This window comes from Drosophila kikkawai, chromosome X (assembly GCF_030179895.1).
Source record: "Drosophila kikkawai strain 14028-0561.14 chromosome X, DkikHiC1v2, whole genome shotgun sequence".
Classification (NCBI taxonomy): domain Eukaryota; kingdom Metazoa; phylum Arthropoda; class Insecta; order Diptera; family Drosophilidae; genus Drosophila; species Drosophila kikkawai.
This window is the reverse complement of record NC_091733.1, coordinates 6,808,849-6,825,394: the sequence shown is the minus strand read 5'-3', so window position 1 is coordinate 6,825,394 and position 16,546 is coordinate 6,808,849. Positions and strand designations below refer to the sequence as shown.

The following is a 16,546-nucleotide window of genomic DNA, read 5'->3' as shown; positions in this document are numbered from 1 at the left end:
TTCCTGAATTATGCAGGAGATGCAATATTAAATATAATATTAATATTAAAAAACTTTTCAGTTGCAATGCCTTCGTTTGTTATAATAGTTTTGTAGAATAATACAAAATTAAGTGTAGTTTTTTGTATGTCGAGTAAACCAAAGCATAGCTTTCTCAAGTATTTATTTTGATTTAATTGCTCATATTTACACAACGTTATTGCTTAAATTATGGGATGAATACACAAGAATTGCTGAAAAACGAGACAACTCTTAGTATTGGAGGGTGAATATTGCATTTCGTTTTTATGAGTATTAAAAAAATGTATATACATCGCAGGCGAGGATTATTGCACTATTCTAGTCGCGAATCCGCATCTGAACAAGCGGCAACGCCACAGCTAGTAGGGGCAGCAGGGTGAGGGAGGGGAGTCTACTCGCCCCATTGCACAAGTCGCCCTGGCAAAAGCACATATAGACCTTCTTGTAATTGTATATGGTGTCTGCACAGCGGTCCATGTTGTCATCCGGACCACGCTGAACGCACATCCGCTGGATGGCCAGGTCGTAGTCGTCAATGGCGTAGGTGCCTCCGCCCTCGATCACCTTGCCGCACCATCCGCTGGCGCAGGGAATCGCCGACAGTCCTGGTTCGTTCTCCACATCCGTTGCATTGAAGGTGAAGGGATCCTTGCAGCTGCCCAACTCCCCGCGGGATCGGCATTGGTAACAACGGCGCAGAAGTCCTAAAACAATAATAATAAAAGACAAGTTAACAAATCTATTAAACATAGGAAAAGCGTAAAACTTGCTTGCAAATAAACTTAAAACATACTGTAAGTACGTAGTTAGCCAAGTGATACTTTTCAGATAAATATCAGAATTTCTTATAAACAAAAACCAGAACTGGAATAAAATTTGTTACATATAAAGTTATTTCATCTATTAAAGTTCGTTATTTACGTTACGCAAATATATAAAAACTAGTTTGTCTGACATGGTAGTAAAGTAAAAAAATAACAAGCAGAAAGGAAATAAAGGCAATTCATTTGCATACATGTAAGTATTGTATTATATATATATTTATACCCTTTCAGGGTATTACAATTTTAGTCAGAAGTTTGCAACGCCAACAGCCATGTCCATCTGTCCGTAGTCTCTCAGTTTTAAAGCTATCTGAACGAAACTTTGCATATAATCTTCTATCTACTCTCTCTGCTATATAAGTCGGATCGGACCGGATCATACATATATGTAGTGAAATAGAAACGATCGAAAATGAAAATTTGTTGCTGTTTTCCAACATATTTTCAGCTTTTTTGAGATATGGTAAATATATATGTTTTCCGAATTTCAGCTTTTTATGAAAATCGGACGACTATATCATTTAGCTGCCATATGAACGATCGGGAAATTAATAAAAAAGAAGAGAGGAAGCTAACTACTCTTGGAGTTTGCGGTTGGATTATTGGGAATCGATCCATTCTGGTCAAACTAATAGATAAATATACATATATAAAAGTTACATAGCATATATTAATTTGGTTTTGATAAAATTTAAAAAAAAAGTTTAATCGTATAATATAACTCTATTTCAGATTTAAAATAATACAAAAAAAAACGTAAATCTCAGAGTAGCTAAAAATACGTTGAAAAACACCGAAACCAGTTAGTTAAAACATATTTTTTGGTTTAATTTTATCAGAACCAAATTATTTTATGCTACGTATAAATATACAACTTTCAATTAATTTCTTAATGATCCAATTGTAAACATCAAGGGTATACAAATTATATTTTCTTGTTTTTTATGGAAAAGGTCGGTAAATGTTTAACTGTTAGATTTTAATTACAATAAAGATCTCTTTAAATTAAAAGTGGAAAAGTTTCCTTTCCTTTGATGACGTACAAATAAGAAAAATGTACCGTTTTTTTAAACCCCAAATAGTGGTCAAATTCGCAATAATGGCAATAATCGCAGCATTTTAGTTAACTTTTCCCGATTTCCGATTTTAACAGGTGAAAATGAAAATAGAACACACACAAGTGCAGCGCGCACACACACATGCAGCTGAAACAAAAGACATCAACGGGAAAACGAACTCGTTGGCACTTGCATTCAAAATAACTTACCATCGATTTGTACCAATCCAGTGAGAAATATCACAGCCAGGCAAAAGCTAGTAAACTGCATGTCCGAAAATATGAGTAACAAAATGGGGGTATTATGAGCAATATTACTAAAATATATAAAAGTTAAAACCAAGGGCAGTGTGACCGCAGGTTGACCATTTAAATATACCAGCGGGCTCACGCAAATCTATCAATAAATACAGTGCTGCCAGATGCAAATTTAAATTTCTACTTAAAAAATCTCAAAAAACTGTATTTTCCTGATAAAACACGGTATCGAGAGGGTAAAACAGCCTTTCAGATCCGTGAGAGAAAGCGAGAGGCAAATAGTTTCAAACGGCTGTTCGTGAGCGCAGATTTAAAGGCCAGTATCGAGACTCGAAATTAAAATATTAGAAAATTGCATGGCGTTAGGAGATTATACGAGGGCAAACTTTTAGTATTTTCAGAGCAGGGTTCGAGAAAGAATAAAAAACTAAATAAAAAAGAATCTCGCAGTTTCTTTACATATTTAAAATTATGAAACTGCAATGAAGTATAATGTGCGGAAAAGTTTAAGTTGGACATTCAGAGAGCAGAAAATGTTAATTTAATTAAATTGCTAGACGCTAATACAAAGTTTTTGAAATTGGGCAATCACATTTTTGTATTTGCAAGGAAGAGGAAGTGTCCTGTGAATAAATTAGGAAGGCACAAGGATAATATGGCTCAATTATCGTTGTGAATGACCAAATTTTCACTGTCAAGAAGAAGAAATCTGAGTTGCACCGAAAAACTATCGCTAAAATAAGCGCGTCAAATTTAAATGCACAACGGATGCGGTACAAAATGAGAAATTGCGGAACATCAAATCCTAATGGCTCATTCGTTCAACGTAATGTTAGCTCTGTGGGAATACCGTATTAGAGAACTCGTTAGTCACACTGGCTTTTCAGGTATTCAGTCGATATTTTCAGCAGCCTTGGAGTCGCTAAATAACAGAAAATATCGTATAAGCTGTTTCCAGTTGCTGATATAATCAGTCATTAAGTCGCCAAGGGAATTCCTACTGTTTGTAACGAAACTAAAAATTATTAAAAAGTTCCCTTCTCTTGGGCTGCACTGCAATCGTGCCCATCTCTAGCTCGCATGCAGCCCTGCGCCCTGCAGTATTTTTTGGCCAGCCACTGCAGTGTTACCACACTGGCGGTACGAATCGCGTGTGTACACACTGTGCCTGATTCGTCGTACAAAATAACTCATTTCATAGCGAAAAACTTATTATTCGTGTGCCTCAACAACGTCTGTACATGTTTTTGTTATTTTTTTTTTGCTGAGATTGAAAACATTAGCGAAGAGACGTGCGTGGAAAACGTTGGGCCGCGAGTTTTCACCGGAGAGCGACGAGTGTGAAAAACTGCGTACGTACAAATGGAAAAAAGTGGGCACCAAGAAGGCAACAAAATGTGATGGAAGAATAGAGAAAGAGAGGGAATATTCCGCAGCTGTGCGTCGTAACTGAAACAACAAAAAGCGGGCCAAGGAGCGGTAGCGGGATTGCAGTGCAGAGTGCATGCGCTATAAACAAATAAAATCATTTAAATAGACATATAATCATTCGCGACGCTGGCAGCGAAGCCGGCAGCGCAGTCGACACCTTGCAACCGTCACCGTCTGTCTCGCTTCTTCGCGAGTGCTTTTGTTTTTGTTTGTTTGCTAACTTTTTCATTTCGCCATCTCCCCTTCCTCTCACTCTCTCTCATCAGCCTCCCACATCCTCACTTGGAATTGGACCAGGAAGCGAGCGTTCCAATAGGAGCAGTCCGACGCAGCTATAGCAACAACAACACCATGGCTCTGGACAGTGGGACGCAGACAAATGCGCTGACCTCATCGTTTACCAATAAGAAGAAGGATGTCGCCACGGAAAAGGAAAATCTATGGTAAGTCTACCTCGGCAAAGAAATAAAACAAAAATGCACCAAAGTAATAAACAAAAACTAAAACTTTCTTTAGCTGACGTTTGCACAAATTAATGTGAAAACATTATAAATTCGAAATGTTACTTTTGCAATGCGAAGAAGAGTATAGTTTTAGTGTAGGTTTCCAATGCAATCTTTTGTTTAGATTAAATCTGGAAAAAATATGTATGGCCAAACTGATATCTACTGACCTAAAATAAGTTTTAAATTATTTGCAATGTTTTTTTTTATGGATTTACATAGTTCTAATTTATTTCTTTACATTATCTTTTTTGAAATAAAACTACTATGTAGTAGTTCGAGGTTTCGAAGTTTTCTATTTTTAATTTATATTCTATATTATTCTTATTTTTTTGTGCTACTAAATTTTTTTTTATTTATTTATTTTTGGATACCAAATTATTTGTAATTGTGGTTTGCATTTTTAACAGCCGGCACCGCCCACTTGCACCTTTCATGTTGTCACACAGTGCCCCTAAAAACAGCTGATTTGATGTATATTTTCCTTGTCTCTAACCTCAAATGTTGGTAAAGTTTCTCCTTTGCTGTTTGTTTTGTTAGATTTATAATTAAACAAAATAGATAAATAAGTAACATTACAAAAAAACAAGAACAACTGATAAAGAAAGGTAGAGAGAACAATTCAGAGAGAGAGAGAGAGAAACAGGGAGAGAGCCCAAAAAGAGAAACAACATGCGAGAATGATTCACTACTTTGCTAAAAAAAAAAAACGAGGGCAGCGGCAGCGCTGTCTACAGCGATAAACTTTTTTCGCATTATTTTTTTTATTTTCGTTGTTGCACACGCACACAAACACGCACACACACACACACACACTCATTCTCATCTATGAATAAAGCCCAGCTTAATGGGGTGCCCATCAATAATACTACGTCCAATTGGAATTATATCGCCCAATCTGGCAAACTTGGCTCTAAGACGTGGTTGTGTGTGTCTGTTGGTTTCCAACTGGGGTCTCACTGTGCGTTTGTGAGCGATGTTGTCATCACTTGAAAATGTCGTTTGGCTTAAATTACACTGGTTAACAGAATTAGGGACATCTGGCAGACAGCAGCTGTTTGCTCTATGAAGCCCGATCGCTATCGCAATTGCGTCAGCTGTTTTTTTATTATTATTTTTATAAAAACTAATATCTTAAATAAAAATGGAAATACGTGGTATATAAAGTTATGGAATATTACTTCAAAAGGGCCAATTCAAATCCAGGAGGCAGAATACTTAATGTCCAAGCTCTTATTTTCAAGTAACTGCTCTATTGCGTATTTATAATGGCGTCTATAAAGCATTGATAATTGTGTTTATGTTTTAATCGACATTCTATACCTAGACTTCGAGCTTTGATATCGTTTATTTCAAAACTCAGCTTTTTCGGCTCATTTATATACACCGACCTTCCTTCTATGAAGAAGTTTTTGCTTGCAGCTTAGTGTTGTGGAGCGACAAAAATGTTTGCACATTTCCTCTTTGGAAACTACCGATGTCATTGTTTTGGCAGATAGTGGCATATCCTTTATAAGGTATTAATTTCCATGAAGCCTTACTCCCCATTGACACCGAGTTCTGTTTCTGTACACATTTTTTATGAACCATGTCTATTTCTATTTAGATTATTTTTTCGCTAGAATTTTTGAATGCAAAAGATTTCCATTAAGTAAGGCATAGGATCGAGTATTTTAAAGCGTTTCTATTGGTTTAGTTTTTTGTTCAAGATAATTACAAAATTATTTACGCAAACACATTGAAAAACTGCAGACTATCGAACAAATTTTGACTACATTTCTTCGATGAATACATCGTTATCGTCTTCGTTATCGGTTTGTGGTACCGAGGGTTGCGATTGCTGCTGTCTATCGAAGTTATTTTGGATGCGTTCCAGCAGATCAGTGGCCACCAGTGCAAAATCTTCCCACAAGGCATCGTGGGCTTCAGTATCCGTTTCAGCGTGCTTTTCCTCCTCTTCGTAGCGATTATCGCCAGGATCGTCTTCGTCTCCGGCTGGTATTCGTTCTTCGTCGAGGTAATCGGCCAGAAGATCGCTCACTTCGTCGAGAATATTGCCATTTTGGCAGAGTTTGGCGGCACACTGCCCATCGATGAGAAGATTCCATAGCGCTTGACAAACTATGTTGGCCAGAAACCAATCCTCCTGCTCCAGAGACCCACGCAGTAATAGGGACAAAAGTTCCGCTCCTCGCAGTTGGAGAAATGGACGTCGTTGCTCGCCATCGCCTAGGAGATTCACAAGAACACCAATGGCACAGGTTCGGAGCTCGTAGTCCTGACCAGCTGCCTGCTTTGTTAACTGCTGCACTATTAGGGGCAATCCTCCAGAGCTACAAAAGCATAGCCTAGCTCTTTCATTCCTCGTTAGATTTCCCAGCACTCTGGCCAACTCCACTTTCGTCGCTGTAGCCTGGCACGAGGCCAGCACCTTCGCCAGCGAAGCAGATAGCTCATCAATTAAACTCTGGAGGGATCCCTTTGCCAAAGGCTGAATGGCCGCCTGCTTGTCTTGATAAAAGCATAGGTTGTGAAGGGCTCCCAAGGTGGCGTGCAAAAGCTCGTGTTGCTCCGATGACTAAAAGAAATCATTTTAAAATTGTAACTGCATTTCTGCCTTGGAATATTTGGTCCACAAGCTTACTTTTTTCTTTTCCAACTCGCTACTGGTTGTGCTCAGAAGCTGAAGAAGTACGGAACCCAAGGATCGGACAATACCCAGGCCTGCTCCCACTTCTGGATTCACACTCATATTGGCCACCACTCGTATTAGCTTGATTTGAGCATCCAAGAGGCCCACACTAGTCGGCGAACGATCGTTTAGCTGTTCCAAGACATTCAAAAGATACTCCATGGCCACATCGTTCTGGAAATACTGCAGATAACATCAATAAATGGTTTCTATATCTACGAAAAAACAGTAATTGTATGACAATTTCGCAAGGAAAACTCACCTGAATGCGAGCATTCTCGTGCTTGGCCAGAATATTGCCCAGCATGTATCCCAACCGACTCAGGACGGCCAGAAAGCGTTCACTGCATTGGCCACCAGCACAGGAGGGACCCAGGAGCAAGCCAATGCGGGCAGCGTAATTGTGCAGCGTTTCACAGCACTCGGAGTCTTCGGAAAGCACGCTAAAAGGATTAAAGATTGCAACAACGAAACTAAATAGAAATCAAAACCCACCTCAGAGTGCGAACTACGTTCGCCTGGACCTCCAGCTCGCCCATCGACACCTCAGCTGCCCGAATGAGATGCGGACATGCCAGCTGCAATTGGAGCTGCAAGCGCTGCTGCTGCTGGGAGACATCCGCCAGAGCCCTCATCGCTGCCGACAGCTGGTAAAGAGTGTGCAGCGGTGGCCCCTGCAGGCGCGTTGTGGCCCCTGCCTCGTTCAGCATCTGCAGATGCAGAATCATCAGCTCTACGGCTCCGTGACGAGCTAGTCGGGAGACCAGCGTCTGCTGACCCGTCAACTTTTGCGGACACAGTGGAGCAGATATGGCGGCAAGAGCTGGCGATGTTACTGCCTCAGAAAGTGTATTACTCGCCCCCGAACTCTCCAGACCAATCCAATTGCGGTTTAGTGCATCGTCCCGGTCTTGGGCACTGCTGGCGGTCAGAAAACGTATGCAGCCGTAGGCATAGATGCACGCTTCTGGGTCATCCAAGGGCGAGGCGTGTCCCAAGCCATCGATCAGCAGTTCCAGCACATCGTGTTCATGGAACAGGGCGTCATGCTGTTCGTGTCTGGCCACCTTGAAGATCAGTTTGCAGGCTCCAGTCAGATTACTGCCAGTAACACGAAGCTGCAATGGGATCCATACTGATAAACGTTTTGTCATCAAGAAATAGATAAAGCGAAGCTCACCGATAAAACCACACGGGCCACCGCCAAGAGAACACGCGGTGAACTGCATTCCACTAGTCCATAAAGTCCTCCAAGAATAAAGCCACGCTTAAAGCTGCGCTCCTGTTTTCTCACACGAGTGTAGAGTTCTTGGAGGATCTGCAATTGATTTATTCATTTGAAGGCGTGCTTTACTTATTTACATTGCGAAATATCCACAAATTCTGGAAGTCCATTCCTACTTACGGCGTTTACGTGCTGCACTGTCTCGTCGCTGCAGTCCTTAAGACCTCTGTGCTGCTTCAGGAGCTCGATTAGGGTCTCTGTGCTGGACTGGCACAGCAGGGCGCCATTCCTAGTGGGCATGGGCGTGGCATGGCCGGAGCCGGATAGGGCCGGCAGTTGGCGCGGCGTGCTGGGCTTCTCGTTCTGTAGATATCGCATACTGAAATGAGAACAGAAAAGGAGTCACAAGTAGCAGATTGTCTCTATCGAGTGTGGAACCTACGAGAAGGCGCTAGGTGGCCGTCCTGCCAAGGCGACTTTGCCGTACAAAACCCGACCGGACTCGCGTGGCGTAATGGGTCGCCGGGTACTGACCAGGCGAGCACCGCCGGTGGCCATCAGTGGCATCGCACCCGAAGCTTCTCCCAGAAACATTTTGGCCTCGCTTATCAGCTCCGCCGACGTTTTGCGCCTTCCCATGAGGCCACTGCCAGAAACCAGGCCCAGTTTATTCAGGTTCTGTTCACTGGCATATGGATGGGGATGACGGACGTTATGATGGGGTCTATCCAGCTGTTTGTCCGGTCTCTCTGTTTTCGTCTCCGTTTCCGGCTGTTTCGCCTTCTCCGGGATCTCCTTGGGGCGCGTTTCGCTGCGCGAGCGACGTTTCAGCAGCAAACTCATCCTGGGATCAGAAAGTTCGCTATTGCTAGTGTTAAAACAAAGGCAAGGAATCCGCCAGCTCCGTCAATCTGCTTCGATTGGGAATAATACAGAAATATGAATTGCGATTAAGTCGTGTGACCAGCTGAACCAACACGCCCAACAGATCCAAAAGCACTCCACGAAAGTGTTAGAGTGTTGGCCTGGAAAATGTAGTTTTCGTTTGGCTTTTTCGCGTGCACCATGCCAACGAGGGGGAACCACTCTGCCTCCATTCACTGCTGGCCACCACCTGTCAAGAGAGCCACAAGGAGAGGCACGAGTCGGTGGCTAGCAGTTAAACACCCACCACTAAATGGAGAACACTAAAATGTACGTTTACCACTGAGACGCGCACAGTGGGGCGAGGTTGATTTTTCCAGGAAATGGGTCAGCGTGCTTGGCTTGTGAATAACAGGATGGGATGTGGATTTATAGAAAATAGAACGAAATTAAATTGGCTCTCAGCACAAATTCGTTGCTACTGATGGGAGCTTCATTTTTTCCATATAAAGGTGACACAAGACAATAAACATTTTAAAAGTATTAAACTAACTTCGGGAAGCTGCAGTTTACATTTTGATCCAACTGTTTTCAGACTATAAATCACAAATTGGCTAATCATGAAACAATTATACAAGGTAGTCCTGTCGGGAAATCGTTCGGGCTTATTTTGACAGCTTGTGCTTGTTCGTTAACACACGTTTTATTACCATTTCACACACTGACAGACTTTACCCGTCTCACTTAAATGTTGATAGGCTGAACTGGGGCTTATTTTTCCAACAGGACTATCTTATATAATTGTATCATTATACTAATAGTTAAATCGCTTCTATGGCAGCTATATGCCATAAAGTTCTCCGATTTGTTAACAGAAAAAAAACATGTTATGTATATGTATGTGTTTTTTTGAAAAATAAGCCGATTTCCCAAATATTTTCGAATTATATTTCTGATCTTTGCAATGGCAGCTTTGTGATTTAGTCGTACAATTTTGATACAATTTTAAATTAGTTTATACATGATCTATTTTTGCCACCAGAACAGCTGACTGAAAATAAAAATATTTCAAAATGTTTATTTGCGGCCTCAAATGCTGTATCCTTGGATGTTATGAATTAAATTAATGCTCGATTAGAAAAATCTGCAAATGTTATCAAATTCATTGGAAACTGGGACAGGCCTGTATCTGAAAAGTTTTCTTCAGATATCTGCAAAACTAAGGGTATAGTTTGCACATTAATGCGCGGGCGAATAAAGCCCTTCAAGAGTTTAAAAGGGCTGGTTGATGCAAATGACTAGGAGAAAACTTCAAAGTATTCGCAAATGAGAAGTGACACTCCCGACGATACGATAACAAACAATTTCCACATAACTGTGCACCACGGTGCCCTAGTCATAGGCAAATGAGAAGAACTGTGCACCACTGTGCCCTAGTCATAGGCAAATGAGAAGGCACCGCTTCCAATAAAGGAACCGAGCAAAACAAAACAATCGAAGCGAGCTGAAAAAGTGCTCGGCAATCGATATTCATTCCCACAGTCGCTGGGAAAACGCAGGAAAATGGGAGTAACGTTTCGTTGAGAGATGGGCTGGGACTCAGGACCTGGGGTCAATTTGCATGTCCCGCCAGTCCGACTGTCCGGCTGTCCATCACGATGGTATTAGCTGAAATATTTCACGTCAATTGAAAATTATTTAATTGGTCTAATTGAATTGCAGACAGAGCTGCGACGTTCGAAAATCGCATGCAAAACCATGTCCAATATTGACGTAGTTCCAAAACACTAAATTAAGCACGAATCGTGGATAAAGTGGGAGTGAAAATATGAGAGGCGGTCCTTTACACATCCATATAGTATTTGGTGCAGGGAAGTAAAGCGGACCGTGAGTTCGGTTTTAGGGGTACGGAAATTAACTTGATGGCGAAATGTTGCGAAAAGGGAAATAATGAATGACGGATCTGACCTCATTCCACTTGCGTGGGTGGTTACGCGGAAGGGCGGAAACTGAAATGTGTAATGCGAAATTCGTAATCCGTGAGTTGCACAGTTTTTTTTACCCAAATCCTGCGAATCTAGGATCATGGAAGACGATTTATCAACTAAACTAACTGATCTTAAGCTGTTGAGTTGCTGATATTTAATTTTAATTATGAAATCAGCATTATTCTGAAACCTAGGGTGGGCTGGACCACAACTACAATTTCTTTGCTGAATAAGGTATAAATAAGCTATAAATATATTTTCGATCAGCATCAACAGCCTAGTAGATCTAGCACCCTGCCGTTTCTATGCAAACTATTCTCCCAGTTTTCGAGATATCTGAATAATAGGGTAAATGGGACAGGCCAGATCGGACGACTATATCTACATATATATCGGGAAATAAAGTAAACTTTTGTGACATCGAATTTTCGGTGTACATTTTATAAAATCTGACTATCATATTGCTGTGACAGTAACGATCGGTAGGTTTATATAAGAAACTGTGTAAATTACTAAAATTGTGTTACATAGAAATGTTTTACATCTCTCCGATAGGTTTCTTTTTCGAAATTGTTCGACGTTCAAGGACTGCGAATTTTAGGGTAAACCAAATTCGGGGTTGGCTTCCTTTATTGTTGCATTTACTAATAATGTAGATGTTAAATAAATTTGTATTTTTATTTTATAATATGGCAATTCCCCTAAGACTGAATAATGTTTTCATTTCATTCACAACAAGAAAGGAAGCTAACTTGGGCGCGCCGAAGTTTGTATACCCTTGCAGATATTATTTCATTAAATTTTACCTATACCTGTACTATGTACAGTTTGACAGTTACAGTTTTGCATTCCCAGCTTTACATTTTCTCTACATCTACCGATCGTTTATATGGCAGCTATATGATATAGTTGTCTGATTTTTATGAAATTTATACCAAAATTCTAGAATAATAAATTCTAGAATAAAATAATAAAATAAGCTTACATCCCGGAGTAGATGAAAAAACGTTGAAAAACAAAGATGTTACAGTTTTTTTCCTATTAATTTCCCGATCGTTCCTATGGCAGCTATAAGATATAGTCGTCCAATTTTCATGAAATTTTTACCGAAAAATTTTTTATTTTAAAATTTTATTTAAAAAAATATGGCATACTTGAAATTTTCATATTTCCAGCTATGTAGTAGTAGTAACTTTTTACCGATAACTCTTATTTGCGATCCCTGGAAAATAGAGCCCCGTTATAACTACAATTAGATTATATTATATCCTCCGAATAATATTGATATTTACTTACTTTTCCTTTTATTGGTTTGCAGGTCAGCGATACTGAACGAAGTACAAACGCAGGGCAGCACAAAACTTCCATCAAACAAATCTGTACTAGTATTAGGCGACAATGCCACCGGAAAGACGACACTCATTGCCAAGCTGCAGGGCGTCGAGGATCCGAAGAAGGGCTCTGGCCTGGAGTATGCCTACATCGATGTCAAGGACGAGTACAGAGACGGTGAGTGAAGCTCGTATAGTGGACGTATGGATTTTGCTGACTCCTTGCCATCAATGTTCCCCGTACAGACATGACGCGTTTGGGCGTTTGGGTCCTGGACGGCGATCCAGGACACACAAACCTGCTGCACTTTGCGCTCAATGAAACGAACTATGCACACACACTTGTCATCCTCACCGTCTCGATGACGCAGCCGTGGGGCTGGCTGGAGCAGCTTAACCATTGGATCAAAGTTCTCGGGCAGCACATTGACGGCCTGCAGCTGGACGCCAAAGAGAAGGAGGCGGCCCGCCAGCGCCTGGCCACCACGTGGCAGAGCTACTGCGAGGTGGGCGACGATCTCGATCCGGGATCGCCGGTTAAGCGGACGATGCGCAACAACTCGATCGATGAAGACGACCTGCTGCCGCTGACGGAGGACGCACTAATTACAAACCTGGGCCTCGACATTGTCGTGGTGGTCACAAAGGTCAGTGCTGCTGGGGGGAACCTATGGCCTCGAACCATGTCCTCATTTCGTCCCCTTTCAGACGGACTACATGACGACGCTGGAGAAGGAGTACGAGTATCGCGACGAGCACTTCGACTTTATCCAGCAGTGGATACGCAACTTCTGCCTGCGGCACGGTACCTCGCTCTTCTACACGAGCGTCAAAGAAGACAAAAACTGTGATCTCCTCTACAAATATCTGACGCATCGAATTTACGGTCTGCCATTCCGTACGCCAGCGCTAGTCGTTGAAAAGGATGCGGTACTCATGTGGGTATCTTCCCCCTCTCAGTCCTTGCGACCAAATATCCATTTACTTAATAATTTATGCATTTTAGTCCGGCTGGCTGGGATAGCCTGAAGAAGATTAGTATTCTGTATGAAAATATGCACGGAGTCAAGGCCGAGAATCCCTACACAGACATAATCAAGGCTCCGCCCACCCGAAAGGTTAGTACCGAGCAAATGTAGCAACTCTCCCTCACATTCACTCTCACACATTCCCTCATACCCTCAGGCGGTTTCCAATCGCGAGGCAGAGGTGCAGACAGAGGACGAACAGGCCTTCTTGGCCCGCCAGCAGGAGATCCTCAAGCAGGGTGATCAGGTGCGCGGCGAGTCGCCGCTGCGGTCGCAAGGCGGCGGCGTTGGCAGCAACAAGAGCGGACCCAGAACACCCGGCAGCGCCACCGGACAGAGCTCGCCCAAAAAGGTGCGTACTGGGGTGTTTTCACCTCTTGAATGACTGTCTGTTTATTATTTGACTTGCTCCCCTGCAGATCGATCCCAAACTGACGCCAGCCACTCCCGGCGGCGAGGGAGTTCTGGCCAACTTTTTCAACTCGCTGCTGCACAAAAAGTCCGGCGGCCCTGGAGGCGCTGGTTCGGGGGGTCCTGGCAGTCCTGCCGGGGCTGGGCGTGCGGCCAACGGCACCGACGCCATGATGACGCCCGAAAAGCTGGCCGTGCGCACGGATGCGGCCGCCGAGCTGGATCGACTGTCGCGCAGCGTAAAGAAAGAGATCGATCTGTCGCAGAGCGAGTGTTGAGCAGCACAGGTTCTGCTGCACAACACCACCACCACCACCACCAGCATCAGAACCAAAACATAAGAAAAACAACATAGAAATGATGCAAGCATAGAGTGAAAGGCAGAGACTCGCTGAAGACAGTCTTAAGTGCAGCCGCTCCTAGATCATCCAATGGTCTGCTAGTTGTTGCGGGGTTTCGATCACAGTTTTCCGGGAAAAGTAGTATTCAAAACAATTAAGCTATATAGAAAGAACACTCAAGTTGCTTAAGTGAATGTTTTATGAGTTAAATTAAAATTATAAATGCTAATAAATGAGCTGACAAGGTGTTCTCATTTCAAAAAGAGCTGAACGCCAACCAAACCTGTGTAAGCAAGCCTTCTTCAGCTTTAACTTTGTCATTTGCCTAAGAAGGGCTTGCAAACAATTTGAGTGTCGTCGAAATCAAGTCAAAAAATGAACAATTTTGAATATTGAATGCATTTCCCAGCTAAAAAGGAAACAAATTCCGCTCAGATAACATTTAAACCTTTCTGGAACCCATGTGATGAGTTCCATGACCAACGTCGCGTTATTCCTTATTCGAGCCTCCTGCGGCATACTCAAAATAACACACCCTATGTGGGAAATCTAGCTGAAACTAAAATAAGGCAAAACAAACACTAGGAATGGCAGAAACTGAACGATAAAAAAGAGACGAGTGGAGATAGCAAAAAGGTTTAAAATTTGTAAGAACGATACATTTTCAAAGAACCGCTCTGGCTAAAAAATCATGTGAAAACGCATGCAAATTATGACGAGTTCTAGGGTCCACACAAACATTTGTATCATAACAATTTCTTTGTTAAGGCGCTGCAATCTGTAATATTAACAAAAAAAACAAAAAATAACGAGAGATTCTAAACAGTCCAAGATTCCTGCGACGAGGATAGTACTCACACACAGACACGATAGCTTGTATATGTAATTTTAATAATATTAATTAAGTATACATTCACCCAGAAGAAGGCAATGCCAAAGACGATAATAACAAAATGCCTAACAAGCATAAATTTGAATTGCTGCTCTCGCTGCTCTCTCGCTGGCACAAATCAAAGAGTGTAGGTGAACAGATCTAGAACGCCTAAAGACAACTCTAGAGATGGCACGTGAAATTCGAGTGGCGTTACTTATTTTGTTATTATATGGTCTTTGGCAATACTACACTGGCCTTATGTTTGCATATTCTGTTGTGTTCAGTTGTTAGCGAAAAGTATATATTAATATTTATGCAATGCGAATTCGAGACGAGATGACGATCCCTTGTCGCGTGTACATTATTTTTCTTGCTTCTCAGGCAGCTTGCTTTCTGTTCGTTTTATCCCTGTGTAACTAATTTTTAACCGCAATTCCTTCACTTTTATTTGCATCCTCTTCCAATTACCATCAGGGAAATGTACCTACTGTAGTTTTCCATTTTCAAGCTGGCTTTTATTTAAGGCATTTTATTAAACGTTTCAACGAGCGTCGCGAGAAGTTGGCGAGTTGGCCAAGAAACGAATCCTACTCGGCTCTTTTTATATGATTTTACGGTTAAATCCCCTTTGCCATATTATGTGTTGGCCTTATTTTCAAATTGTCTCTCTCTCTCTTTCCCTTTCGTTTTGAGGCAACTCTTTGCCACTCGCTCTTTGTCGTGCAGTGTGTCTTCAGAAGCAGCCATAAAAGAAAGAAAAGGCAACACAAAATCACAGAATAAATCACGAAATGCGAAAAATTAAACTGAATGACTTGTGCTACAGAAACTATTTTTATGTATAAATGCAAATAATTATATTAAATATATTGTATAACATATATGTTTAAACACATATACATTTAAAAGCGTGAGCAAATTAAACAAATCATGTGCAAACAATTATTTAAGCAAATTGAACGCGGTATTCCACACGAGTCTTGGCCCTTCTATTTGCACAAAGAACAAAACTTAAAAAAAAAACTTACACACAAAATAACTTAATGTAAATTAAAAAATTAAATAAAACAATAAAAAATATAGGAATCAGCGTAATAAAGCAACAAAAAGTATAAACAAATAAAATTTTCAAAAAAAAACATTAAAAAACACAATCAATGATATATTTATTATTTATTTTATTGTTACAATTTTAATTCTGAATGTTGGGACTACTTCAAAAGGATGCCCATTAGTCTAGAGTCTAGACTATAGACGTCAAAGCATTGGAAATTAGAGCAAGATGACGGAAGACGCCAAGTTAAGATAATGGTGATTAAGACCCACCAATCTTTAAAGTATTCTTAACAAAAATCGATATTTTTTTAATTTAATACGGTTAATAACACCGTTTTACGCAAGTGTTTGTTAGTTCACTGGTTTGTTCCATTTAAACTTTAAAGCATTTGAACTATTTAAATGTTTGCTCTTTAGAGAGAGAACTGTACCTTTGCTTGCCAATCACCTGTCGCGGTAATATGACTTTGACATGTTATGTATAAACGTTATATAAGGGGGTAACATCTACAGTGACGAACTTAAGTATTGGCACAGTTGGCATGTCTGACTTTGGCACAGTTTTTCTCCACTAAATATAGCGATTTTAAAATGAAACAAATTTTATTTCAATATATTAATCAATTTTCAACTAAATGAGCT

The 16,546-nt window shown here is 41.1% G+C and overlaps 3 protein-coding genes across 5 annotated transcripts; 1 reads left to right on the top strand and 2 right to left on the bottom strand.

Moving 5' to 3' along the window:
• Positions 1 to 113: 113 nt before the first annotated feature.
• On the bottom strand, positions 114 to 2,274 carry rtv (QVR superfamily protein rtv). Its single transcript, XM_017166028.3, has 2 exons — positions 2,113 to 2,274; positions 114 to 725 (listed from the first exon to the last, which is right to left on the bottom strand). Exons 1-2 carry the CDS (start codon positions 2,171 to 2,173, stop codon positions 340 to 342), a joined length of 447 nt encoding a protein of 148 aa, XP_017021517.1. The 5' UTR covers positions 2,174 to 2,274; the 3' UTR covers positions 114 to 339.
• On the top strand, positions 859 to 14,210 carry Dlic (dynein light intermediate chain). 2 transcript variants are annotated; one of them, XM_070288018.1, is made up of 8 exons: positions 859 to 1,038; positions 3,858 to 4,034; positions 12,182 to 12,372; positions 12,441 to 12,841; positions 12,903 to 13,132; positions 13,201 to 13,312; positions 13,380 to 13,574; positions 13,642 to 14,210. In XM_070288018.1, exons 2-8 carry the CDS (start codon positions 3,943 to 3,945, stop codon positions 13,909 to 13,911), a joined length of 1,491 nt encoding a protein of 496 aa, XP_070144119.1. In that variant the 5' UTR covers positions 859 to 1,038; positions 3,858 to 3,942; the 3' UTR covers positions 13,912 to 14,210. The 2 variants fall into 2 exon arrangements, with proteins under 2 accessions (XP_070144119.1, XP_017021515.1); XM_017166026.3 differs by lacking the exon at positions 859 to 1,038 and adding an exon at positions 3,317 to 3,512.
• LOC108074126 (armadillo repeat-containing protein 2) lies at positions 5,788 to 9,461 on the bottom strand. Of its 2 annotated transcripts, XM_070288201.1 has the most exons (8): positions 9,429 to 9,461; positions 8,454 to 8,922; positions 8,192 to 8,390; positions 7,967 to 8,104; positions 7,282 to 7,904; positions 7,049 to 7,229; positions 6,739 to 6,969; positions 5,788 to 6,672 (listed from the first exon to the last, which is right to left on the bottom strand). In XM_070288201.1, exons 2-8 carry the CDS (start codon positions 8,852 to 8,854, stop codon positions 5,866 to 5,868), a joined length of 2,580 nt encoding a protein of 859 aa, XP_070144302.1. In that variant the 5' UTR covers positions 8,855 to 8,922; positions 9,429 to 9,461; the 3' UTR covers positions 5,788 to 5,865. The 2 variants fall into 2 exon arrangements, with proteins under 2 accessions (XP_070144302.1, XP_017021514.1); XM_017166025.3 differs by lacking the exon at positions 9,429 to 9,461 and having other exon boundaries at positions 8,454 to 9,092.
• Positions 14,211 to 16,546: the final 2,336 nt, after the last annotated feature.

Excerpts from the sequence above, each read along its gene's own strand:
- rtv (XM_017166028.3), bottom strand. The coding sequence starts at position 2,173 with ATGCAGTTTACTAGCTTTTGCCTGGCTGTGATATTTCTCACTGGATTG. Across the intron at positions 726-2,112 it reads TGGATTGGTACAAATCGATG|GACTTCTGCGCCGTTGTTAC; the intron begins GTAAGTTATTTT and ends TTATTGTTTTAG.
- Dlic (XM_070288018.1), top strand. The coding sequence starts at position 3,943 with ATGGCTCTGGACAGTGGGACGCAGACAAATGCGCTGACCTCATCGTTT. Across the intron at positions 12,373-12,440 it reads CAAGGACGAGTACAGAGACG|ACATGACGCGTTTGGGCGTT; the intron begins GTGAGTGAAGCT and ends TTCCCCGTACAG. Across the intron at positions 13,133-13,200 it reads GAAAAGGATGCGGTACTCAT|TCCGGCTGGCTGGGATAGCC; the intron begins GTGGGTATCTTC and ends TATGCATTTTAG.
- LOC108074126 (XM_070288201.1), bottom strand. The coding sequence starts at position 8,854 with ATGAGTTTGCTGCTGAAACGTCGCTCGCGCAGCGAAACGCGCCCCAAG. Across the intron at positions 8,105-8,191 it reads CAGTGCAGCACGTAAACGCC|ATCCTCCAAGAACTCTACAC; the intron begins GTAAGTAGGAAT and ends AATCAATTGCAG. Across the intron at positions 7,230-7,281 it reads AACGTAGTTCGCACTCTGAG|CGTGCTTTCCGAAGACTCCG; the intron begins GTGGGTTTTGAT and ends TAATCCTTTTAG.